The sequence below is a fragment of the Perognathus longimembris genome, chromosome 17, assembly GCF_023159225.1.
Source record: "Perognathus longimembris pacificus isolate PPM17 chromosome 17, ASM2315922v1, whole genome shotgun sequence".
Lineage (NCBI taxonomy): Eukaryota > Metazoa > Chordata > Mammalia > Rodentia > Heteromyidae > Perognathus > Perognathus longimembris.
Genome location: NC_063177.1, coordinates 9,548,273 through 9,574,426, shown reverse-complemented (window position 1 = coordinate 9,574,426; position 26,154 = coordinate 9,548,273). Strand labels below are relative to the sequence as shown.

The window sequence follows — 26,154 nt, the reverse complement described above, 5'->3', positions numbered from 1 at the left end:
TTAACGGCAGAGTCCCTTCTGTTGTGAAGGTAGAGGAGATCATGGAAGGGACTGGGAGCTGGGGCTGGTGGCAGGGTCCCTCTCTCTCTGCTTCCCGAGAGGCTTCCTTCTTGGCTTTGTAGACGCCTCTAGTGTCCCGGCCTTCCTTCCTTCGGTCGCTCCATCGTGCTGCCAGGCTCAGGGTCTCTAGTCGGCTTTGAATTCCTTTCTCTTCCCCACGGATCCTTCTGCCCCGGCAGTGTGTCGGGGTCCCCGCGCCCCGGTCCCCAGTGCGCGCCCCCATGCCTGCCTAAACTGCAGTGTCTCGGGCTGAGTGTCTCCGGATCTCCGCCCCGTCCCGGGGGCTGCGGCTCCCGGTGCGCCGCGGTGGGCGCGAGGGCCGGGGCGCTGCGGAGCGGGCCCGCGGGGGCGAGAGGGGCGCCTCCTCCGCCCGGCCCTCCCGACTGGCGCGGGCGGCAGGGTGGGGGGCGGCGCGGCCGCCGCTCGGCGCCTTTAAGGGAGCGGGAGGGAGCGGCGAGGCGGCGGCGGCTGCGGTGGCGGCGGCCGCGGCGAGCGGGGCGGGGGCGCGGGCGCGGCGCGCGCGGAGTCCGCTCGGGGGCCGGAGGCGCCGCGGCGGCCGGGCCGGGCTGGGAGCGGCGAGAAGCGCGGGCCGCGCAGCGGGAGCCCGCCGCCCGGGACATGGCCAAGGCGGGCGGCGCAGGTGAGGGCGGGCGCCGGGAGGGCTGGGCTGGCGGCGGGAGGGGAGCGGGGCCGCCCCGCTCAGGTGAACCCTCGCGCAGGTGGGCGGGGGCCCCGGAGGGGGCGGGGGCCGCGCCGGACCCCGGGCGCCTGGAGAGGGGGCTCCGCGCGCGCCCCGCGCCCTCCCTGCGCTCCCCGGCCACCGCGGGACGCCGCATCCCCTCGCTAGGCAAGGGCTCGGTCAGCGCCCCCGTGCAGCCCCGCGGTCCGGAGCCGGCCCTCCCCTCCGGAGGCCCGGCGAGGGCGCCGAGGAGAGGTCCCGCGGCCGCCGCCCCGGACGCGCCCCTTCGCCCGTGCCGCCGCCCTCCTCCCGGGACGCCGCCACCCCGGTCCCCCACCCCGTCCCGAGACCCAGATTTCTCCTCCCGCCGTTGGGGTGCCGCCCCGCCCCCCAGACGAGAGCCTCAGGTGCCAGGTGGGAAGGTGGGGGTCCAGGGGCTCTGCCCTTCCACGCGCTCAGCAGGACCGCCCGGCTTGCTGGAGGGAGTGGGTGTTAAGTCATTCATTCATTCATCCAAGCAGACGTTCATTCACCCACATCTGCTGGGTGCAGGGCCGGAGCTGGGCGCGGGCATCGGGAGGGGACCGGCCTCAGCTCCGGTCTGCGCCCTCGGGGGTCCTGGGGGTCCTGTGGGGGGGGGGGCTCGGAGGAAAGGCTGTGCCACAGGGCTGGCTACATGCAGGCGGCCGCGCGGCCGGTCTTAGCGTGTGAGCTGAGCATGTGAGACTCTGCCATGAACTCACACCCAACCCGTGACGTTGGCAGGTGCTATGCACGCCCCTGGGGGACCAGGCGTGGGCCTGGAGTGAACCCCACTCCTCCATCCCCAAGGGATGGCAGTGATGGAATGAGTGTGAGCTCACCTGCATGTGTGCACCATAGGTGTGAACGCCCCGGGGCTGTGTGCGGCTCTCCCCACCCCCACATGCTGGCCGGACACTGTTCTGCGCTGGCCTGGGCGTGAGGCTCGCCGGGGTGTGTGGCTTGGTACCAGAGTCTACAGACTTCCTTCTTGGAGAGCCCTGCAGGGTGGGGCTGGCCAAGCGGACCCAGCAAGGGCAGAACACATCTCATCAGCCCTTCTCACCTCCTCCCTGTCCCCTCTGCAGGGAGGCAGAGTGAGATGACACCAGGAGGCTGGAAAAGGCTCCTTGCCTCCCTCCTCCTTCCCAGTGCCTGGGCCCCTTCCTACCCCTACTCCTGCCCACTGATTGCTCTGCACGCGTGTGTGTGCACATGTCCCTACGCCACAGGCAGGGCTGCAGCAGCTGGTCCTGGGTGCCAGGTCACACACTGAGCCCTTTATTGCACATTAGGTCTGGGCAGAAAACATCCAGAAACACTCAGAAATCACTTCCTTAAGGCGGGCCACAGGGTCTGGACAGAGCCTGCACTCAAGGCCAAGTCTGCTGACTCTGAGGATTTTCCCCATCAGTGCCCTGCTAGGTCACCCCCCTTGCTGAGTGGGTGGGCCAGCTGCTGGCTGGTCAGGACGGGCCATGGGAACTTGTACCAGCACCTGCTGCTCTGCGCTGACACTGTTCTCCTGATGCAGGGTTTTGCTTGGCCTTTCCCTAGGCAGTCCAGACCTCTCCTGTGATCCACCACCTCTCCCTCTCCCCCAGGAACCTTGCCATGTTTGTGTTTGCATTGTTGTCTCATATGTGCTAGGCCATTGCTCTACCCCTGAGCCACCCCTACAGCACCCTACCCTTTCCAAGGAGTCCTGAGAGACAGGCCTGACTACCGGTCCCCTTCTCAGCTCTTCCAGGGGCTTTGCATTTTCTAAAAGTCCCCCCCCTCCCACCAGCTTGCTCTCTGTTTATTTTGTTTTGTTGTCAGTCCTGGGGGCTTGAACTCAGGGCCTGGCCTTGGCCCTGAGCTTTTTCACTCAAGAGTGGTACTCTACCACTTGAGCCACCATTCCACTTCTAGCTTTTTTTTTTTTGGCCAGTGCTGGGGCTTGGACTCAGGGCCTGAGCACTGTCCCTGTCTTCTTCTTGCTCAAGGCTAGCACTCTGCCACTTGAGCCACAGCGCCACTTCTGGCCATTTTCTGTATATGTGGTGCTGGGGAATCGAACCCAGGGCCTCATGTATATGAGGCAAGCACTCTTGCCACTAGGCCATATCCCCAGCCCTCTACTTCTAGCTTTAAAAAAACTTTTTTTTAAAAAAAAATTGTTCTTATAAAGGTGATGTACAGAGGGGTTACAGATACATAAGTCAGGTAAAGAGTACACTTCTTTTGGACAGTGTCACCCCTTCCTTCCCTCTCCTTGTTTTCCTCTCCCATCCCACCCACAAGTTGTATAGTTCATCTCAGCATAGTGTCAAGTGAGTACCATGGCTGCATTTGTTCACCCTTTGTCCCTCTTTTTCTGTGTCCCCCTTATCCTCCCAAAGACAGATAAATGAATGAAGGACAAAAAGAAAAGAAAACAAAAATGGCAACAAAGAAACAAACCTCTTGTTTCCATTTCCTGGAGTTCATTTAGATAAATATTATTTTGTGTGATCAGATGCACATAAGCATTGCACCTTTCTGTTCCTCTCTTTTTTTTTTTTTTGGCCAGTCCTGGGCCTTGGACTCAGGGCCTGAGCACTGTCCCTGGCTTCTTCCTGCTCAAGGCTAGCACTCTGCCACTTGAGCCACAGCGCCGCTTCTGGCCGTTTTCTGTATATGTGGTGCTGGGGAAATCGAACCTAGGGCCTCGTGTATCCGAGGCAGGCACTCTTGCCACTAGGCTATATCCCCAGCCCTCTGTTCCTCTCTTAAGAGCGTCCTCCTTTGGTCTCTCTCTGTGTGAATGCCTAGAGACCTGTATAATTTATTATGTCCTGATAGTTTAGCTCTAGCTTCCTCATATGAGAGAAAACATGCACCATTTGTCTCTAAGCTTGGCTTACCTCACTTAACATGATTTATTCTAGTTCTATCCATTTCCCTGCAAATAACATTATTTTATTCTTTCTAATGATTGTGTAAAATTCCATTGTGTATAGGTGCCACATTTTTCGGATCCACTCATCTATTGTAGGAAATCTGGGCTACTTCCACAACTTGCTTGTTGTGAATAATGCAGCAATGAACATGGATGTGCAAGTGTCTTTATCCTAGCTTGTTACTTTCAGCTTTTTGGTGGTTAATTGGAGATTCTCATGGACATTTCTGACCAAGCTGGCTTTGAACCACAAGCCTCAGATCTCATCTTCCTGAGTAGCTGGGATTATAGGTGTGAGCTGTTGGTGCCCAGCTCCCGTCTCTTGTTCAGACTCCTCACCTTGAACATTGGAAGCGTGTGATTGTGAGTGCTCAGGGACTACCTCCTAATTCAGCACATCTGTGCAGAATTTGCACAGTAGCATCTACTTCTTTGATGGGCAGAATGAGCAGGGGTCACTCTGGACAGGAGGGTCAGAAGCCTGACTCGGGGCTGTGGACCCCTGGCTTGTGAGTGAAGGGTCTGCTTCTTGACCCGTGAAGAGTCTCTGTTACAAACTGGCCAGAGTAGAACACCTACTAAGGGAAGAGTTATGGGTTTGTAAGAGAAACTCACCTGACTCCAGGTCATTCTACTGTGGTCCAATGAATGGCGCCCCTAGAGTTGTGCAGTTTACAGCCTAAGCACCAGCCGTGGCAGGGTCACCTCCTGCATTAGGTGCCAGAGCGGAGAAGGTGAAGAGCTTTCACAGAACCAGGAGAACCCAGGCATAAAAGAAAATGTAGTCAGGTCCCAAAAAGGTGAGGTTCATTTTCAGAGGGTGGATTTAAAGAGCTAATACCAGTTCTTAATATTGAGGGAGATTTTGGCCATATGGTCAGCCCCATTTCCAGATTTTAGAAGTTAATTGGAGATGGGAGTCATGTGGAGTTTTCTGTCTGGGTTGGCCCTGGATTCTCAGATCTCAGCCTCCTGAGTAGCTAGGATTACAGAATACCACTGTCACCTAGTGTGGACTCTTTGTAAAGGAAATGGTAATTCACAGTACAGAACTTCCTTTGACCCTTGCTCTGTACCCTCGCCAACAGGCAGGCAGGCAGGCAGGCAAGAGTGAAGGCTGGCGGGCTTTCACTAGGAGATGGGTGTTGAAGGCTAGCAGAATCTGGACGGAAAGATAGGAAGAACCAGGCTCGAATGAGGGCTGGTAGGCAGGAAGGAGAAAACTTCTAAGTGGCCAGGGGCTGCCATGGGACAGACAGAAAATGCCTAGAGTGAAGTAATCTGGCTGTGTGGTGAGTTCCTAGAGTCACCTATGGAGGAGAGCAGTGCCTCAGCGCCGGGAGGCCAGAAGAGAGGGAGCCAGGGCTGGCTGTTTCTTCAGAGCCTCTCCCTGCCCCCGAGGCCTCCTCGGAGGCTGGAGGGCCGCCAGCCAGGCAAAGCTGCCTTTGTTGGGAAGGGTTTGTTCTGGTTGCTGCCAGCAGCTGCCCCTCCCTTCCTCAGTACCTCCTTGTGCCCCTCCCTCTGCACCCTGGTGGGCCGGCCGGCAGCAAGTGGGCCACAGTATCAGTTAACCCAGGACAGTGGAGTGCGGGCCTAGTCTCCAGGCTAAGGAGGAATAGAGCAGGCAGAGCAGGCAGCCAAGAGGGCTGGGGGGCACTCTGGGGCTGGGCCTGGAATGTTTGTGGAGACATTGTCGGGCTGGCCCTTGCAGCCGGAGGAACCAGTTTACTCAACTCCCAGGTGTGGGCCTCTGCTCTGAGGGGAGGAGCCGGCAGCCGGAGTGCGCCAAAACCCATCTGTGAAACAGGGACCCTACAGAGTCCAGACAGGCATATTCAGAGCTCTCATTCACAATGGGACACCGATGCGGATGCCCCCGTGTTGGCTCAGGTCACAGGAAGCCCAGGCCTTGGGTTCCTTGCTCTGTTGAGCCAGCTTCCCACCCCATCCTTTATCAGTTCTTATCAGGCCCCTCGAGGTGGCTCCCTAGAGCCTGTCCAGGGCACAGAGCAGGAACCACAGCTAGGACTCTTGGAACATGGGGTGATGCTGGTGTTGTCATTGAGAAACTCCTAGGCCAAGAGACATGGCTAGCTTTCTGTGTCTCTCAGAAGGACATTGCCTTCTGCATGGGAATGCACACATTGGGTCTCAACCCACGCTCTTTCCTAAAGCTGCCTCCAGGAACTCTTCCCGGATTCTGCTCACTTTGATCAGGGAATGCTGGGGATAGGGCAGCACTCCCCATCTCTTGTGAACACACAGGTCCTGGGGAAAGGCCTGCCACCGTGGCAGATCCCAGAAGGCCTAGTGTAAGTCCCTTTCAGCATTGCAGTTCTGGCTGTGGTATCACTGTGTGAGCAAGAGTGACCCAGCCCAGGGAAGCCCCCATCCCTGCACGTGGCTTGGTTCCCCTGTGCTGGGTCCCAGGCCCTCATGATGTGGCCTGTGTTTGCAAGTGCCCTACTGCTAGGAAGGAAGTGGGATATGGAATGTGAGGACATGGCCAGACATCCCTGCCAGCTGCTGGCTGGGGCCTTACCCGAGTCTGCTGGTCTGGAAGGGGGTGAGATTTTCTCATGTACACATGGCTGAACATACCGAGGTAGTTGTGCTTGGATATGTCAAGGTGCTTGTTGGGAGAGCATGCCCAGTAAGGCAAAGGGTGGTCATCCTCTGAGGTCAAGGTCAGAGAGACAGGTTGGGCAATGGGAGACTTCCTAGTCACATCCAGCTGCCTGAGATCCTATGAGATTCTGGGTGTGGGGAGGGGGCTCAGAGTCTGGGGTTAGCACCTGGGACAAGCTGCCAGCACCAGGGCTTGGACTCAGGGCCTCATACTCTGGCCCCTTCTTTGCTCTTGGCTAGAGCTGTACCACTTGAGCCATACCTCTAGCCTGGCTTTTGTCGCGCGTGCGTGTGTGTGTGTGTGTGTGTGTGCGCGCGTGTGTGCTCATCCTTGGGCTTGAACTCAGGGCCTGGGCACTGTCCCTGAGCCTTTTCTCTCAAGACTAGCACTCCATCACGTGAGCCATAGTTTCATTCTGGACTTTTTTTGCTAGATAATTGGAGATGGGAATCTCGTGGACTTTCCTGCCCAGGCTGGCTTTGAACCATGATCCTCAGATCTCAGCCTCCTGAGTAGCTAGGATTATAGGCATGAGCCACCAGCTCCTGGCTTCCAGCCTATTATTATTACTATTTTGGCTGGCTATTTTGGAGATGGAGTCTTGGAGACTTTTCTGCTCTGGCTAGCTTTGAACCTCCTTCCTTCAGGACTCAGTCTCAAACTGGAAGCCCTCAACATACTTCCTTACTCTGATAGCATCCATATGAGGTAGGGCCAGTTGTCCTTTCTGTTTTGTGGGTGAGAAAACATCCCAGAAGCGTTAAATGTCTAGTTCTAATATGGTGCACACTGGAAGGCAGAGCTAGAATGAGCCATTACAGATCTCTTACTCTTGCTATCAGCATTCCTAGGAGTTAGACTATCTGATAAACAGAGGCTTCACTCTAGCCCTAGCTGATCGTGACCTGTCCTACTTTGGGTCTTACTTTTTGAATCTGAAAATGGGAAAGAGGAAGAAGAGCTTGGGGGTGTGGGGAGGGGAGAGGGAAGGGGCAAAGTTCAGGTATGCTATAAGTTCTATACAGCTCAGACCTGTTTTGTCTCTCTTGGGCTCTCCCTCTGCGCACAGTGGGGCCTTTCCTGGCCTCTTGGGTCTTCCCTAAAACACATGGGGTGGGGTCGGGGAGTTAAGCAGTAGGTCAGTGAAGATCTGAGGACTTGGATATGGTCAGCCTGTTCCTTCCAGGGGTCCTGGGTCTCAGCTTGTTCCCCAGATCTTCAGCCTGGAGCCTTGTGCAAGGGGGTGGCCAGTGCCCCCAGGGGAAGGGCTGAGGGTGGGAGTGGGGAGGAGGGAATGCATAATAAATGAGTTGGGAAATCAAATGAGATCTGAGCTCCCCACCCACTCCCTCCAATCTCTCTATTCCTTCTCTTTTAAAATTCTTGTTTTCTAAGGAGAGAGAAGAAAATGCTAAATTGCACCCCCTTTCGCAAACTAATAGGAGCCTCAGTGAGTCACTCTGGAGGTAAATGCCACCTCCAGGGTCCCGCGCCCTTGAGGAGGCCTGCACAGCTGTGCGGGTACTGCCACACCCCACGGGGTCCACACTTGTGTGGGGAGGATGGGCAGGGGTCCTCTCCCTTGGCTCTGGATGAGAGCTGGGTTTTAGTGGGGGGGTGGGGAGGGTGGGGGAAAGCTCAGGCAGGGAGCCACTTCCTTAAGGCTTCCCAGGGCTGTATTTGTGCACAGGACCATGATGGGTGGGGTGGGGTGGGGGTGTCAGGCTGAGAACCTGTGTGGCCATGGTCAAGGTTGAGTTTGGGGGTAGTGTGGCCTGGTGGGATTCTGTGACTGGAGTCCCACACAGTGTGGGTGCACTCAAAGCTCCGTCCTGGCAAGAGAGTCTGTGGGCAGGAGGAAGCCCCCTGTCTCTAGGTCTCTCTCCCTCTCTCCCAGCCTGTTTCCCCACAAACCTGGGATAGGAGAGGCTAGTGAGGAGGTGCTCCACTTCCCAGATGACCTGCTATTCTGGAGGGAGGGGAAGTAGCCGTCTGTTAGCTGGGGATGCCAAACAAGGGTTGAAAGCAAAAATAGAAACACACTGGGCTCTTCTGGGAGGGGTGCGGCGTGCTGGTGGATCTGAGAGGCCTCTTCCGAGCGAGCCGTGAGCGTCTGCCACTGCTGCTCTGTTTGCTTGGCTCTGGGTGTTTGCAGAACACGTCACGTCCTGCACTTGCACTCCTGACTTCCTTCAGGACAGACTTGGTTGTGCAGGCTTTAGGCTTTGTGATGGAGCACATGGGGGCTCCGGGCTGAAGGATGGGAGCTCTTTGTAGGAGTCTCCTTTAAGATTCCAAGCATCTCCGGCTATCTATCTGCCACTCAGGCATCTTTCCCCTTTTCTAGATTGTTCTAATTGCTCCCTCCCCTTCTTTATTAGAGTTCTCCCTTTGACTCTGTTATGGCCCTGGTGGCTTCTACTATTTTCTACACCCCCCCACCCCCGCCCCAATGAGGGCAGTCCCAGCCAAGCAACTCAAAGTTGGAGTTGTCCCTGGTGGCAAAAGGAGCTATTTTGAGCCTTCCCATTTGGGCCTGGTATGGGGAGGGGGGAGTGTTTATCCCTTGCTGTTTTTTTGTTTGCTTCTTGAATAGTATAATCTGGGGCAGTGATGAGACCATTATCCAGCCCCCTTCTAGGGCTCTGCTGGAGATTCCTAGCTCTGTGATTTAGCATCAGATGGGAGCTGGAGTCAGAGACTACCTTGGGCATTCCTGGAGTGGCAGGTGGGAGGAATTGCCCACATTGGGTCACATTGTCCCTCGCTGGGGCCTGGAGTGGGTGAGCTACTCATGCTTATGGTTGCTGCAGGCTGGTGGCAGCCTTTGATGCTGTCTCACTGGGGGCATAATCTCAGCAGGGACCGCAGCATCCTCCAAGGAAGAGCCTTTGTTTCCACACTGCCTGCTGGCTCTGTAGTTTGCTGCCTGGATCTGGAGCCTTGTGTCTCTGCCCCTTTGGGGTGGCGGGGGGGGGGGGGGGGGGGTGTCCTGCTGTGATGGGAGGGGCTGACTTTCTCTTTCCAGTCTTCTGGGCTTCCCCAGGTGGCCCCAGGAGCCCACAGATGGCAGAGCCTGTCAGGGGCTGGGTGGCAGGTGCTGGGGGACACTACCTTTAGGGGTGAGGGGAGAGCCTTCTTCCACAGAAAGAGTCTGGTGGGACACAGTGGGGACATTTGGGCTTTGGAGAAAGTTGTTCCAAAGAATCCAGAACCGTTAGGAACTTAGATAGCCAAAGCTATTAATCACTAATTATCTCCTAAATAAGGTAATTAGTGTGTATTTAAATGGCATATTTATGAGATACCAGCAGGTCTTCAAAAAGCACATCTTTCCCAAAGCAACTGCCACGGCTAACTGGGCTCTGACCAGATCCCCAAATTCGAATCTCTGTGCCCCATGCATGCAGACCCTATCTCCCTAGGAAAAGGCGAGATGGTGGCAGGTCTGAAACAGGGATGTCAGCAGTTCTTCCCTGGCCTAGCTGGCTGTGTGAACGCACAGGAACCAAAGGCCATGAAACCCCTAGCAATATACATGATGGTGCACAACCTGTGAAAATATCCTCTAAGTTATCCGATGTGACCCAAAGACTGTGCTAGAGACCATGCTGTGGCCAGAGTTTGGCACTGTGGCTGGCTAGACTTGGCACTTGGTCTGTGCCTGGGTCTAAATTCTCTGTGCAGCTGGACCTGGGATCTGGGCCTGGTTTGGTTGGTGACAAGGGTTATGGCTGATTTGTGGCCAGGGATGTAACTCCATTCATTCACGATTGAGCTTGAGATTCAGGCTGGGGTTAAAGTCAAGACCATGTCTGATCTCAAGCAGGACCTGAATTGCTGTCAGGATAATTCTGCAACTTGGAATCACAGCCTCAGTCCTTGAATGCATAGCTCATAGACTGATGGACCCTGTTGCCTCTGAAGTTGATTCCTTTGGGGGCCCTCCAGAGGCTGGGTACCTCAGCAGTCAGGCCCTGCCTTCCTGGGCTCCTGGCAGTGCCCTGAAGCAGCCCAGCACATAGCTCATCAGTGGTACATCTCACATTTTAGGAGATAGTTAGGACTGTTTCTATAGCAACGAATCCCCAACTGCCACTGGTTTCCTTCAATAATGCCTTTTTCTGAAAGCATCTTCTCCAGGCCTCCCATCCCTTTCTAGATGGTCCCTTCAGGGCTAGGCATGGGTTGGTTGACTTTACACTGTTTGTTCCTCCACTCACCCTGCCCCAGAGAGGAGGCCCGGAGGTCATGTTCTATGGGCTGCTCCTCTGAGAGCAGCTTGCTGAGATCTTCCCTGCACTGGACTGCTCTGAGCTGACCAAGAGCTGTTTCTACCCATGTCTGAGCCCAGAGAGGCTATGGGCTCAGCAAAGCTCCTTTCAGGTGTCTACCCAGAGAGAACTGACAGCCTGGTGGACCAGGCAGAGGTGAGCCGGCTCCCAGGGGAGCTGTGACCCATGCAGAGGTGGCATCAGCCACCTGGGGCAGGCGAGGAAGATGAAAGGTCTGAGAAAATACCTGGGCAGAAAGAAAAGGAAGTGTATCAGTGGCTCATGCCTGCAATCTTAGCTTCCCAGGAGGCTGAGATCCAAGGATCAAGGTTTGAAGGCAGCTGGGGCAGCAAAGTCTGTGACACTTGTCCCCAATTAACCAGCAAAAAGCCAGAAGTAGAGATGTGGCTCAAGTGGCAGAGTGCCAACTCTGAGTGAAAAAGCCAAGCAAGAGCCAAGGCCCAGTGTTCAAGGCCCAGAACTAGCATAATTAAAAAGAAGGGCAACTTTACAAGGTCCTTCAGTGACAGCATTGAGGGAAGTTTAGACTGGTTGGATGGGGAGGCTGGGAGAGAACAGATGCTTGAGCAGCTCAAGGCTTCGGGGGTGGGGGCAGATAAAAGGCAGCCCCATGGGGCTTGGATAGAGGGAAGAGTGGGCTGAGTGGTAAGGGGCCCTTGTGACAGGACTGAGAGGAGAGGGGTCCACTCTTGGAAGCCCCCATGTATGGAGGAGGGAGAGGAAGGCCATGGTTGCTCATGACTATTTTACTTAACAGCACTTTGGCAGCACCCATGGAGATTTTCTTCCAGTATTCATTTCCCTGCATTGCAATCCTACACATTCATTACCCCATGGTGCAGAGGGCAGAACTGAGGCAACACTCATTGGTAAGCACTCGGGATGAGATTAGAGCCAGGCCAGGAAGCATGGGAGTATGGCTTCTGGGGGGAGGAGTGGTGGCAGGGCACAGGAACATCAGGCTTGGAGAATCATCCAGAGCCTCCTCAGGCCTGTGCAACTCCACTCTGCCTCCGGTCCTGGGGTCCTGGAGCAGAAGTGAGCGGTGAAATGGCTATGTGGGCTCCAGTCCCCCACGTGGCACAGAGTACCTGCTGCCTGGGGGATCCTGAGATCCGATCACTGTTTAATGCATAGGCATTAAACGCAAGTGCTTGCTTGTAGAACCTGCCATTGTTGTGTGCATGTGCATGAGTGTGTGTGCACTTGTGTGCATGTGGATGGGGCACCCCTCCAGAGGCTTCGAGGCTGCACTTGCCTCCCTCTCCCTCTGTTCTTCATGGGATAGCATTGGCCACCACTGGGTGGTTTCAGAGGCAGTGTCAGATAGGGCTGGGCTGGCATCAGGCCACCGTGGCCAGAGAAGATGAGGATGGTGCAACTGGCCATGTTCCTAGACACTGGTTCCTCCCGTGGGCCTGGTGATTGTGTGGGTGTCTGGATTGCCCCCGGAGACTGGGCCCAAGCACTCACAGAGCTTAACTGGCACGGGACCACAGCTGAGTGCTGGTGCTGAGGCCATGCTATGAAAAGCCCAAGGCCAGTGCCGTGCTCTCTGCTCCTGTAGCTGCGAGGTGGTATGCACGGTTCACGTGCCATAGGAATTGTCTTAGGAAGGGAGTATGGTGGGATGGGGAGGCCCACATTCCTAAGAAAATGTAGACAGACAGGCAGACAGACAGGGAGACTGACAGGCACACACACACACACACACACACACACACACACAGACAAACACTCATGGCCACATAGACCCAGTGACAGATGCCTGTCACACCAGACTCTTGTACACAGGAATGTATACATTTTCAGCTTTACTCACAGATGTAAGAGTCTAATCTGTAGGTCTAGTGGGCAGATGGTTCTAGAACTGGAAGCTCTCAGCATAAGAACAGAGGCCCCCAGGAGGATCTAGAGAGACCCACTGCTGACCCCATACCCAGCTGGACAGCAGCAGGTGGACCAAGAGAGGAAGAGCCAGAGAATGGCCTTTGCTGAACTCTCACACAGCAGCGCAGCAGGAAGCTCTGAGCACAGACCCTGGAGTAAGGCGGTTCTTTGTTCAAGTCCTGTGTCTACTAAGCCTGCTTTCTTTGTGGTGGATGGAAGTTTATTTCTCCCTCTCCTGGGCTTAGCTGGGATGATTTCAGATAAGATTGGGGAAGCAGCTGGCAGGCTGGCTGGTACCCTTTCCACTCTCAGTGGGGCTTTGTTACCTATTCACTGGTTTGTTAAACACTTCTTGGTGAGGCATAGGGTAGGGACTGTGGCTGGGCTGTGGGACTGCTGCCCTCGTGACTGGGGACCGTGAGTCTACCTGCCTGGACTCTGAGCATCGTGGGGTCTTTGCCTGCCTCTCATGTCACCCAATCTCTGGGAGACTTGATGGCCTGCGTGGGCAGCTGTGTCCCCATTTTTCTATATTTATTTATTTATTTATTTATTTTGGCCAGTCTTGGGGCATGGACTCAGGGCCTGAGCACTGTCCCTGGCTTCTTTTTGCTCAAAGCTATCACTCTGCCACTTAAGCCACAGCGCCACTTCTGGCCGTTTTCTGTATATGTGTTGCTGGGGAATCGAACCCAGGGCCTCATGTATACGAGGCAGGCACTCTTGCCATTAGGCCATATCCCCAGCCCTCTATTTTTATTTTTTAAAATATAACTTTATTGTTCTTATTTGGGTGTTGTACAGAGGGGTGACCATTTCACAAGTCAGGTACTGAATACAATTCTTTTTTTTTTTTTTTTTTTTTTTTTTGCCAGTCCTGGGGACTGGACTCAGGGCCTGAGTACTGTCCCTGGCTTCTTTTTGCTCAAGGCTAGCGCTCTACCACTTGAGCCACAGCGCCACTTCTGGCCATTTTCTATATATGTGGTGCTGGGGAATTGAACCCAGGGCTTCTTGCCACTAGGCCATATTCCCAGCCCCCATGAGTACAATTCTTTCTTGGACAATGTCTCCCCTTCCTTCTCTTTCCCCCCGTTTTCCCCTCCCATCCCTGCCCACAAGTTGCATAGTTCATTTTCCACATAGCATATACTGAATACCATGAATGCGTTTGTTCATGCTTCCTCCCTTCCTTTCTGTGCTCTCCTTTGCCTCCCATAAAAGTCCCCAAAAAACCTCACCCCAAACCCAAAATAACAATGCTAGCACCACTACCACCACCAAAAACACATTTCCCGGGATTGATTTTGATGAACAGCATTTCAAATGTTTAGAGGAGTTACGCCCTCAGGCCCCTGTGTCAGGGCGTCCTCTTGCAGTCTAACGGTGTGTGCGTGCAGATGCCTTGAGTTCTGTAGACGTTTTCCTGTCCGTTGTATTTTGGATCTAAACTCCACATATGAGAGTAAACGCGCCATGTATCTCTCTGAGCTTGGCTTACCTCACTTTGCGTGATTTGTTTCCGTTCCATCCACTTCCCAGTACTCCCATTTCTCGAAGGATGGGGAAAGAACCTCAAAACTTGCCTGTTCCAAGCTGTCCCCCGAGGTTACCCACTGCTTCATTCTTGTGGATGACACACTCCTGTCATGTGGGGTTCTTTCTGCCCCTTGGGCATCCCAAGCCCACACACATGTGCTGTATAGTTCCTGCATCCAGGGCTCTGCTTCTGGGATGCACCTGCTGCTCATCCATGCTTGCAGTGTGAACAGGCACAGACACCTGCACACAGCTTTCTCACTGTTCACCTCAGCTCACCTGATACGTTATCCACAGCCACTGTTCAGCCCTACTGGCAGAGTCTGTCCCTTGCTCTTTTCCTTTTCTGTGTGCTGAACATCAGCAAATTGGAGAATGTGGGGGACGGCAGGGCCACCTCCCATCCCCAAACCAGTTGACAGCCTCTTTTTTTCTGGGTGGTGATACAGTTTGGACTTAGGCCTGGGCATGGTTCTTCAGCATTTTCACTCAAGTCTACCATGCTACCACTTGAACAACAGCTCCACTTCTGGCTTTATGGTGGCTAATTGGAAATAAGAGTTTTGTGGACTTTCCTGCTCAGGCTGGCCTTGAACCGTGATCCTCAGACCTCAGCTTCCAGTGGCTCATGCCTGGTGTTGGGCAAAGGGTTCTTGGGGAGAGAAGACCAGAGTTGGCCCAGCATCAGTACTAGCCCAGCTGACCAGTGCTCTCCCATGAGTGAGGCACTCTCATCACCTCCCCTCAGTGCACGGCTGCCCCCCCCCCACCTGTCCAGTCTGCAGGCTGCCATTACTATTACGTTGTCAGACATTCACAGGAAGAGGTGGTGGTGGCAGGTGAGGTGGAGGGAGAGAAGGGCTCCGCTCTTTAGAACTTACACTTGGCACTGCTGGATTGCTTGTGTGGCGTGCACTTCATCCCAGTCCCTCTGCAGTACATGAGCCTAGCTGGATGAAAGCTCCACCGGGCCCTTCCAATGCTCAGCATGGAGCTGGCTGGGGCCTGAGCCCGAGCCATTTCCCATGATGCCCAACAGCCCCTTTGCTCTGCCGCCTCCAGCTGGGAGAACTTACTCCCTCAAAGGGAAGGGAGCTGGGCAGGTTCCCTGCAGCCCTGTCCTCTGCCCCAGCACTTCCTGCCCTGCCCTGGGGATTCCCACCAGGGCCCCAGCACCCCACTCCCCACCCCACAAAGGCTGGCCCACGCATATGCATGCTGGCAAGGATAAAGGGCTGCTCAGGCTGGATGATGTGAGGGTGGGGAGTGGCAGACGTGGCACATCCATCCAGGCCTTTGTTCTTGTGTGAACGCCACTGTATACAGGTGCCTCTTGTGATCCCTTGTTATTTAACTCAAGAACCACATAGATTTCAATAAACCTGCAGCAAAATCCATAACTTTGTCCTATCTCTCTCCTCTTTCCTCTCTCTCTCTCTCCCTCCCTCCCTCCCTCCCTCCCTCCTTTCCCAGCCTTTTTGTAAAGTCTTGCTTTTTACCATTCCAAATTCAGCACTGAATAGGCTGATGTAGCTCTCCTTGACATCTAAGATCTTACCTCTTAGAAGTAGATTTGGACAGCACAGGACATCTGTGTTTTAATATATTAAAATAGTACTAATGCAGAATCTCTAATAGCTGTGTGTCTGTGTGCTTGTGCATGCCAGTCATGGGGCTTGAACTCCGGATGTGGGCACTGTCCCTTAGCTTTTTCCCTCAGGGTTGGCGCTCATCCACTTGAGCCACAGTTCCACTTCTGGCTTTTTGGTGGTTAATTGGGCATCGTAGTCTCATAGGCTTCCCTGCCTGGGCTGACTTTGAACTGTGATTCTCAGATACCAGCCTCCCGGGTTAGCTAGGATGACAGGCATGAGCTACCAGCACATGGCATGACTATATTTTTGAATCACAGACATCTCCACATATATTTCATTTGTGCCTATATATCTTTTGGGGAAAGAGCATATCTGGTAAGTTTCAAATTTGGATTGCTCACTGCCAGTGTGTGGCACCTGCCACGGACCCCGTGTGTGGCCCTGAGCCACTCAGTCCTGCAGTCCTGCTGCATGGGCGGCAGCTTGACCTAGCTCTGACTCCTCCATGTGCCCTTGGAAGTGGCCCAGAGCTGTGGTAGAGACACATTGTGCTGCATTACTGGTTCCCTTGAGGGAAATTCAGGGCTCCAGGGTCAGAAATTATTGAGCCTGTCATACTGACCATCCCAGTGGGGAGATCAGAAGCTTTGTTGGGTCCTCTGTTGAGTGCTGAGGAGACCCAGCTTTTGCACCTCGAGGGGACTGACTTCATGTTGTTGCTCCCTGTGGCTTCTTCCTTTTTCTTGCTTTTTTTTTTTTTTTTTTTTTTTGGTGAGGGGTGGGTTGAATTCAGGGCTTTGTGATTGCCAGGCGGGTGCTCTACCACTTGAGGCACTCCACCAACTCACTTCTGCCCTTCCTATATCTTAAAATACGTTCTTCCTTGGTTCTGGATTGTGGCACACGGCTAGGTGTGTGTGTGAAGATTTGTGGTGGGCAGGTGGAAACGACAGCCAGAGAGGGCCGTTTCCCTGGGCTAGCTTTCCCCTCCTGGGCTGGTTCTGCTCAGGGGTTGGGGCTCAGGACAGGGAAAGGTGCAGGTGTCAGGCAGAGCAGTGGGTGTGGTGAGCCGGGCTGCAGTACTGTGCCCTGGCTGGCATGCGGGGGGTGGGGGGTGTTGGGGGGCCTGCCTGCTCCCCCCTACTTGCTGATAGACACCTACAGTGTGCCATATGGACATCTCAAACATCAGAGTCGAACATTTTCATAAGGGAGTGTTTTGTTTCTTATTGTACAGATTGGGAAACTGAGGTAGGGAACCCAGACAAGAGACAGGGACTATGTGCTTGGCAGCTGAGGCTTCTGTCCTAGAGAAGAGGCACCTGTATGTATGCTGCTTTTCCTGGTTTCTACTGAAGATGTGATTGACCGCAAGATGCACTCTGTTTCCACTGAGAAAGAACCGGCAGTACCCAGGAGCTCATCACATGCCCCAGTGACCCATTCTCAAAGGTGTTAGCAGGAAAACAGGTGCATCTCACCCAAGTAAGAAACTAACAAAAAGTATAATAAAATAAGAAAAAATATTGTTACATATAATTACATATGTGGGATAAAAACCTGAGTTTTACTGCCTACTGTTACCAAATTCTACTCTCTATGGACAATATTTTTTATTTTTTGCCAGTCCCTGGTCTTGAACTCAGGGCCTGGGCACTGTTCCTAAGCTTCTTTTGCTTAATGCTAGTACTCTACTACTTGAGCCACAGCACCATTTCCAGCTTTTTCTGTGTATGTGGTGCTGAGGAATCAAACTCAAGGCTTCATACATGCTAGGCTAGCAGTCTACCACTAAGCCACATTCCCAGTCCTTTATGGACAATCTTTATTGGCCATTTGGTGTGCACTTTCCCAGATGTATGTGTGTGCGTGTGTGAGTGCATGCATGAATGTACCAGGACTGGGGCTTGAACTCATGGCCTGGGTGCTGTCCCCTAGATTTTTCACTCAAGGCTGGTGCTCTACCATTTGAGCCACAGCTCAGCTCCTAGCTTTTTGGTGGTTAATTGGAGATTGAGTCTCCTGTACTTTCCTGCCCAGTCTGGCTTTGAATTGTGATCCTCAGATCTCAGCTTCCTGAGAAGTTAGGGTTACATATGTGAGCCACTGTTGCCTGGCTCTCTCCCAGGTACTTTAATATTTTAATGAATATATTTCTATAATCATTATTTTGCAAAACTTACTCTATGGTGGGTATTGTTTGAGCATTTTTGTGCGTTTTCTTTAATACTTGCAATGAGCTGTGGGATATCTTCCCATGCTACATGAGGAAACTGAGTCACAGAGGTGAAGCAACTCACTGGACCTCATAGAGCTTCTGAGAGGCAGGGTCTGAGTTTGAATCTGGTTTTGTTTTTAAAAACCACAGAGCCTGAGCTCTTTACCAACATGCTCATTCTCCATATATATATGAATAATGGCTGCCTACTCAGGGAGCAGTGCAAAATTGAGGAGGCCCTGGATAAGGGTGGCATTAATAATAGGGGATCCTTTTAGAGTTAAAAATCATCTCTCCCTCCAAATTAGGATGTTGGAATGAATGATGTTATATGCATATCTTGAGTCAATATCGATGTTATCTTGCCGACCGGCAGCGTTGTAGAAGGCATGTGTTAGGCTGACCAGCTCAGCCTACTGTGAGGTGGTATGGAGGGGCAAAGATTTTACTTCTATGTGTACAGGATGGCTGGGTTCCTCCAGATTACCTTGAATAGTGGCATATCCTGCTGTATAGGGGGAGCATCTACAAGAGCTGCCAGCATCAATAAACCAATCAGGGGCCCCAGGGATAGGCAGGTCTGAGATGTGGGAGAATGGGTTTAGAGAGACCTAGGGTTTTAGAGCAGGAATGTAGTGGAGGCTCTAGTTCTTGGGCTGAGGTGGACAAGAGGGTAGCAGTGTTTAGACGGGGAGTTTGTCCAAAGAATAGGATAGGGTCAAGGAAAAAGGCATGAAGAGTCTAGATTCAAGATGGGGGTCAGGAGAGAAAGCCATTGTGACTCAGGAGGTCCTTAAGAGAGTGGGAGGTGAGAATGGGAAAGGGCTGTGGAGGGAAATTTTTGGGGCTCTGGGACTATGAGTGCCACAGCTGCTGGAACCTGGAAACAATGGGGCCACTCCTTTATCACCGTACCTAGTTGTCTTGATAGGTATGCTAGGGGTCTGAAAGTGTCTCCTCTCTTTCCACAGAGAATAGTTAATGTCTGTCCTTTGTATGTAAAAATAGAAAGAAGGGTTTGTTAAGGTCGGGGAGGGAGAGGGTAGAAGCCTTGGACAGAGAGCTTAAGTTGATGGATAGGAGCTGAGAGAGATTGGGGAGACAGAAAGGGCTCATCTAGAGATCCCTTATTGGCTGTGTACAGAGGTTGGGCTATAAGGGAAAAGTTGGGGATCCAGATGTAGAAGAAGTTAAAGAGGCCAAGGAGACTAAGAGACCTTGCTTGGATTGAGGTGGGGGGAGAGGGGATAGTTGAGGCGCTCTTGAACCTTATGGGAAGGTATAGTTCATCCCTGTTTTGAGATGGTTAGTCCCAAATATGTAACTGGTCTTTGGCACATCTGGGCTTTGTCTCTGGAGGCCCTATAACCCCAGGAGTTAAGAAGGAGAGTAGAGAGTTTGAGGTTTAGGTTGGCAGAAGAGCTGCTGAGAAGGTCATCTACATATTGAAGGAGGAGGCTGGGGGAGAGATCTAATGAGGCTAAATCCTTTTGCAGGGCTTGGCCAAAATAATGGGGGCTGTCACCGAACCCTTAGAGAAGCATGGTCCAGGTTAGCTGCTGGGCCTGGAGGGTGTCTAGGTCTTCCTAGGTAAAGGCAAAAAGGGGCCTAGAGGTGGGGTATATGGGGATCGTAAAGAAGGCATCGTTTAGGTCAAAGATTGAAAAGAAAGGAATTAGGAGGGATATGGGAAAGGAGGGTGTAAGGATTGGACACAATAGAGCATGTTGGAAGGATTGCCTGGTTAATTTTACAGAGGTTCTGAACCAAGCAATAGGAGCCACTTGGCTTTCTGACTCCCAGGATGGGGTGTTTTTTTGGGGGGGGTGGGTGCATGGGAGGGAGGAGGGAGGCAGACAGAAGATGGAGGATAATGGGCTTTAGTCTACAGCATATAGTGGGGGAAAGTGGGTATTGGTCTTGGGTTACAAAAGTGGTGGGATCTTTAAGAGAGATGAGCTAGGCACTTGTAACTCATGCCTGTAATCCTAGCTACTCAGGAGGCTGAGATCTGGAGGATCATAGCTCAAAGCTAGTTTGGAAAGACTAGCTTTGAAATATCTCTTAGACTTCATCTACAAAATAATCAGCAAAAAGCTAGGCTAAAAGTGTGGCTCAAGTATCAGAACATCAGCCAAACAAGCAAATGGAGTAAGTGTAAGACCTTACCTTAGTACTGCCCTGAGGCCAAGCCTAGACATGGTAGAGCACACTTATAATCCCAGCTAATAAGGAGTTAGAGAGCAGGAAGACTGAAATTTGAGGCCATCCCAAACAAAACATTTGGGTAGACCTCATCTCAAGCAATAAGCCAGGGTCAGTAGTATATGCCTATAATTCTAGCTACATGAGAGGCATAGTTAGGAGGATACTGGTCCAACTAAATGATAGGCAAAAAGTAAGACCCTATTTGAAAAAGACTGGAGCAAAAGGAATGGTGGCATGGCTCAAGTGATAGAGTATCTGAGTGGCAAGTGTATGGCCTTGAGCTTAAACCCTGGTGCTGCCTCCCCCACTTGAAAAAAATAAGATTAAAAGAGGATAGAGCATGGTGGCTCATGCCTGAGGCTCATCCACTCAAGAGGTGGAGATTGGGAAGATTATAGTTCAAATCCAGCCCATGCAAAAAGTTAGCAAGACTGTATCTCAACAGGTAGCTGTGTATGGTGGCATGTATCTGTAATCCAAGCTGTGTGGAGGAACTGTCCTCCTCTCCCCTCCCCCCTGGCTCCCCTGCCAGATATCCTCCTCTTACATTCGCGTCCTACTATTATTATTATCCTTTCTTGTCCTTGTCATCTGTTTAGGTCTATATTCCACAGATGATTGAGGACATGCAATAGTTTGCTTTTTGAGCTTTGCCCATCTCACTCACCATGACGATCTCCAGACCCACCCATCTTCCTGAAGAAGATGAAATTGCATTCTTTTTCTTTGTGGTTGAACACGTGGCCCATGCTCTTTATCCACTCATTGGTGGCTGGGGGCCTGGGCCGGTTCCTGGCGTGTGAACTGGGCTGCAGTGTTCATGAGTGTGTGAGTTCCCTATTGCGTGCTGACACATCCTTTCGGGTCTATGCCCAGGTGTGGTGTAACTCTGGCAGTGAGCCTACTTTTAGTTTTTTGAGAAACCCCCTTAGTCCCCATAGTGGGACACTGATTTGCATCACAACCACAGTGTATAAGGATCCCACACAAAAAGTCTCCTCTCCACCTCCTCTCCTGTTTGTTTGTTCTCTTGATGATGGATTGCTGCTCTGACTGAGCTGAGATAGAATCTCAGTGTTTTCTTGATTTGCATTTCCCTAATGGCTAAGGAGTTGAATAATTCTTCATCTAGCTGTTAGCCATTTGTACTTCTTCTGAGAATTGTCCAATTCATTTGCCCATTTATTAATGAGGTTGTTTGTTCTTTTGCTGTTTAAGTTTCCGAGCTCTTCTTAGGTTCTGGGTGCTCACTCTTTGGCTGATTATTAGCTTGCAATGACGTCCTCTGGTTCTGTAGGTTGCCTGCTGGCTCTGGAAAGCATTTCCTTTTTTTTTTTTTTTGGCCAGTCCTGGGCCTTGGACTCAGGGCCTGAGCACTGTCCCTGGCTTCTTCCCGCTCAAGGCTAGCACTCTGCCACTTGAGCCACAGCGCCGCTTCTGGCCGTTTTCTGTATATGTGGTGCTGGGGAATCGAACCTAGGGCCTCGTGTATCTGAGGCAGGCACTCTTGCCACTAGGCTATATCCCCAGCCCCAGCATTTCCTTTTCTGTGCAAAATCTTTATCCTTCAACACACTCTCACTTATCCATTCTTGCCCTTCTTTTCTGGGCACTGTGAGTCCTAAACAGAAAAGTGTCCCCTAGGTTTATATTGACAAGGGTTCTCTCTAGATTTTTCTGCAGCAATTTCAAAGCTTCAGGTGTTACATTAAGATCATTGGCCCATTTGTAGTTGCTTTTTATACATGGTGAGGGAGAGGATGGAGTGAAGTCTTCTACATGTGGATATCCAGTTTTCCCAGCACCATTGGTTGAAGAGATTTTTTCTCCAGTGTATATTTTTGGCTCTTTGGTCAAAAATCAGATGGTTGCAGCCATGTGGGATTATTTTTAACTTTTCTGTTCTGTTCCATTGATCTTTACGTCTGCTTTTGTGCCTGAACCATGCTGGTTTTTTGTTACAATGATTCTTCAGTACAATTTGAAGTTCAGTATTGTGATACATCCAGAATTTTTCTATTTTTCCTATCTGGGGTCTTTTGTGTTTTCATATGAATTCAGGATTCTTTTTTTTTTTTTTTCTTAATTTCTATGAACAGTGACATTAGGCTTTTGATGGAAATTGCATTGGCTCTGTGGATTGCTTTTGGCATGCTGGCCATTTTTACAATATTAATTCTGCCAATCCATGAACATGGGAGGTCTTTGTATCTTCAATATTTTGTAGTTTCTACTATAGAAGTCTTTTACTTTCTGAGTTAAGCTTATTCTTAGTCATTTGATTCAGTTTTTGTGGTTGTTGTTGTTGTTTCCAGTCCTGGGGTTTGGACTTAGGGCCTTAGCCCTGTCCCTGGCTTCTTTTTGCTCATGGTTAGCACTCTACCACTTGAGTCACAGTGCCAATTCTGGCCTTTTCTGTTTATGTGGTGCAGAGGAATCGAACCCAGGGCTTCATACATGCAAGGCAAGCACTAAGCCACATTCCCATCCCCTTTAATTCAGTTTTGAGAGTATCATAAATGGAATTGTTTTCCTAATATTTTTCTCAGTCTGTTTGTTGTGTATATATAAAAATTTCATTAGTTGTTTTCTAATTTACTTTATTGTTGTTTTAGAGGTGATATACAGCAGGGTTACCTTTATATACAACAGATATTACGTACATTTCCTTTTGCATAGTATCATCTGTTCCCTCATTCTCTCCCATTACTTACCTCCCATCTCCACCCTTGAGTTGCATAGTTCACTTTCATCAATGTCCAGTGTGCTCCACTGCTGCACTTTTCACCTTTTTCCCTCTGATTCTGTGCCCTCCTTCACCCTCCTACAGATGTGCACATGAATACACTGTATATAAGGGAAAGAATACAGAATATTCAGAAAAAGGAAAAACAAATTAAGAAAAAATTCCATTGTTTCCATATCTTTGAAGTACATTTCAGTATGTGTATTATTTTATATACATAAGAAGAGGCACTTTGGTGCTTGGGTATTGCACCATGTCTCTCTATATGAACATCTAGAATTTTGTTTATTTTTTCATGTCTTATTGTGTTTTAGATCTAACTTCTGCCTATCAGGGAGAACATGTACCGTTTGTCTCTCTGATTTTGGCTTACCTCATTAAACATGATTTGTTCTAGTTCTATCCATTTCCCTGCACATGACATTATTTTATTCCTTCTAATGGCTGTGTAAAATTCCATTACGTGTAGGTACCACATTTTTTGGATCCACTCATCTGTTGTGGGGCATCTGGTTGTTTCCATATCTTGGCTATTGTTAATAGTGCAGTGGTGAACATGGATGTGCAGGTGTCCTTATCATATCTTGGTTTATGATAAAGCCGTTGATTTTTGTTTTGTTTTGTTTTTTGTCAGTCCTGGGGCTTGAACTCAGGGCCTGAGCACTGTCCCTGGTTTCTTTTTGCTCAAGGCTAGCACTCTATCACTTGAGCCACAGCACCACTTCCAGCTTTTTCTATATATGTGGTGATAAGGAATCAAACCCAGGGCTTCGTGTATATGAGGCGAGCACTTTTACCACTAGACCATATTCCCAGGCCAAAGACATTGATTTTTATTTGTTGGTTTTGCATACTGTTACTTTACCAAAAGAGTCTGTTAGCTCTGGGAGTTTTTGATCGGGTTTCAATTATCTTTTAAGTACAGAATTAGATTATCTGCAAATAGTGATAGTTTGACTTCCTCCCTTACTATCATATTCCATTATATCTTTGTTTTGCCTTATTGTTTAGGCTAAGAATTGAAGCATTATATTGCATAAATTGGGTATAGTGGACAATCTTCTCTTATTCCTGACTTTCAAAGAAATGGTTTCTGTTTTTCCCCATGTATGAATATATATATATATATATATATATATATATATATATGCTTCATTATGTTTGTTGATTTGTGCATGTTGAACCATCCTTGCATAACTGGAATGGAACCAACTTGATCTCGGTGGTGTTTTTTTTTTTTTTTTTTTTTTGGTGTTGATACTTGAGCTAGAGCTCCACTTCCAGCTTTTAGCTGCTTAATTGGAGATCTGTGCCGTGGAGTTTTCTGCCCAAGTGGAATTTGGGCTACAATCTGGGTATCTTAGTCTTTTGAGTAGGTAGGATGACAGGCAAGAGCCACAAGCACCCACCTCTTAATATGTTTTTTTTTTTTTTTTTGGCCAGTCCTGGGCCTTGGACTCAGGGCCTGAGCACTGTCCCTGGCTTCTTCTTGCTCAAGGCTAGCACTCTGCCACTTGAGCCACAGCACCACTTCTGGCCGTTTTCTGTATATGTGGTGCTGGGGAATCGAACCCAGGGCCTCATGTATACAAGGCAAGCTCTCTTGCCACTAGGCCATATCCCCAGCCCCTTAATATGTTTTTGAATCCCATTTGTAAATATTTTGTCAAGGATCCTTGAATCCTTGTTCATCAGAGAAATTGGTCGTGTGTGTGTGTGTGTGTGTGTTTTCTTGTTTGATTTTGGTATCAGAGTAATACTGGCTTCACAGAGTGAGTTTGGTAATATTCCTTCCCCATCTATGTCATAGAATACTTTAGGGAGCATTCGTGTGAGTTATTTTTTAAAGGTTGGTAAAATTTGGCAGTGTATTATCAGATCTCCATCCACCTGAAGTCCCCATACTCCATGCATGCAGGGGGCCTGCAGAGGTCCAGGCACTTGCTGGACCTGTGTGAGCTCTAATGCCAGTAGAGAGATCAGAGAATGGGCTGGGCTCCTGACTGAGCTGGGGCCAGGGCTTCCTTTCCCTGGGCCCAGGTTCAGGTGGAGTTTGGGGAAGAGTTCAGGACACGAAGTGATGTTCTCTGATGTCCTGTTTCTGCCTGCGCTAGAGATGCCTGTGCCTTAGTCTTTGTGGACATTGATGATAATAGCAGCTGACATTTCTGAGCCTCCTGACAACCATACACTGAGCCAACAGAATTTCTGATTCTGCCAGCAGAGCATTGATGGTTATCATCATTTTATAGACGGGAAACTGAGGCTTAGGATGGAAACAGAATGGCTTTGCAAGTTGCTGATGACAGATTAACAGAGTTCAGATTTAGGTCCTCTTTTTCTTGGTTCTGGTCTTTCCCCGCCCCCCACCCCCACTCTCTACTGGAAGCTGAGTTCTGCTTTGCCCACACAGGCTGTGTGTGGTTATTATAGTGTCTGGATTGCTTCTTCCACCCTCTGGAAGCTGGGTTTGGCCATGTGACTTGCTTTGGCCAATGAGATATGAGCAGGCGTGTGTCATTTTTGAGGAGACTAGGCATTACACTGTGCTCATCTCCTTGCCTCAGCAGCCCTTCAAGTCTTGTTTGGAGAAGGTGGCTCTGTTGAGTGACCACAGTGCACAAAACCCCTTCTCACCCATGTGTGGTGAGAAGTGAGCTACTTGCTCCAAGCAGCCCAGACAAGTTGTTAATGTAGTGCAATTTAGCTTATGCTGGTAGATATGATGTCTCTTGGCTTGCTCTAATACCATTTGTTTTGTTTTGTTTTGGTCCTGGGGCTTGAACTCAGGGCCCAGGCACTGTCTCTGAGCAATTTCGCTCAAGGCTAATGCTTTACCACTTGAGCCATAGCTCCAAGTCTGAGATTTTTCTGCACAAAGGTATCACTCTGTCACTAGAGCCACAGCTCCACTTTTGGCTCTTCTTTTTGGTAGTTAATTGGAGATAAGAATCTCATAAACTTTCCTGCCTGGCTGTCTTCAAACCATGATCCTCAAATCTCAGCCTCCTGAGTAGCTAGGATTGCAGATGTGAGCCACTGGCACCTGTTTTTCTTGTGTGTGTTTAATTGGATATAAGAGTCTCTGTACTTTACCTGCCTGGGCTGGCTTCAAACTGAGATCCCCAGACCTCAGCCTCCTGAGTAGTTAGATTTACAGTTGAGAGCTCCCAGTGCCTAGCTTCTGACACCAGTTTTTTTTTCTTTTTATTTGTTTATTAATTGAACACATTTTTTTTTAACAAGGTGTTGTGCGAAAAGGGTACAGTTACATAGTAGGGCAGTGTGTACATTTCTTGTGATATCTTACGTCCTGTTTTTCTATCCATTCTCTAGGTCAGGTAGACATAT

The 26,154-nt window shown here is 50.7% G+C and overlaps 1 protein-coding gene across 1 annotated transcript in view; it reads left to right on the top strand.

Annotated features, from left to right (window-relative positions):
* Positions 1-587: 587 nt before the first annotated feature.
* Pitpnm3 (PITPNM family member 3) overlaps positions 588-26,154 on the top strand; it is a 106,200-nt gene continuing 80,633 nt past the window's right edge. Inside the window, 1 exon segment of the mRNA XM_048366039.1 lies at positions 588-700. Within this exon segment, the coding sequence (XP_048221996.1) occupies positions 679-700 (22 nt within the window). The 5' untranslated portion in view covers positions 588-678.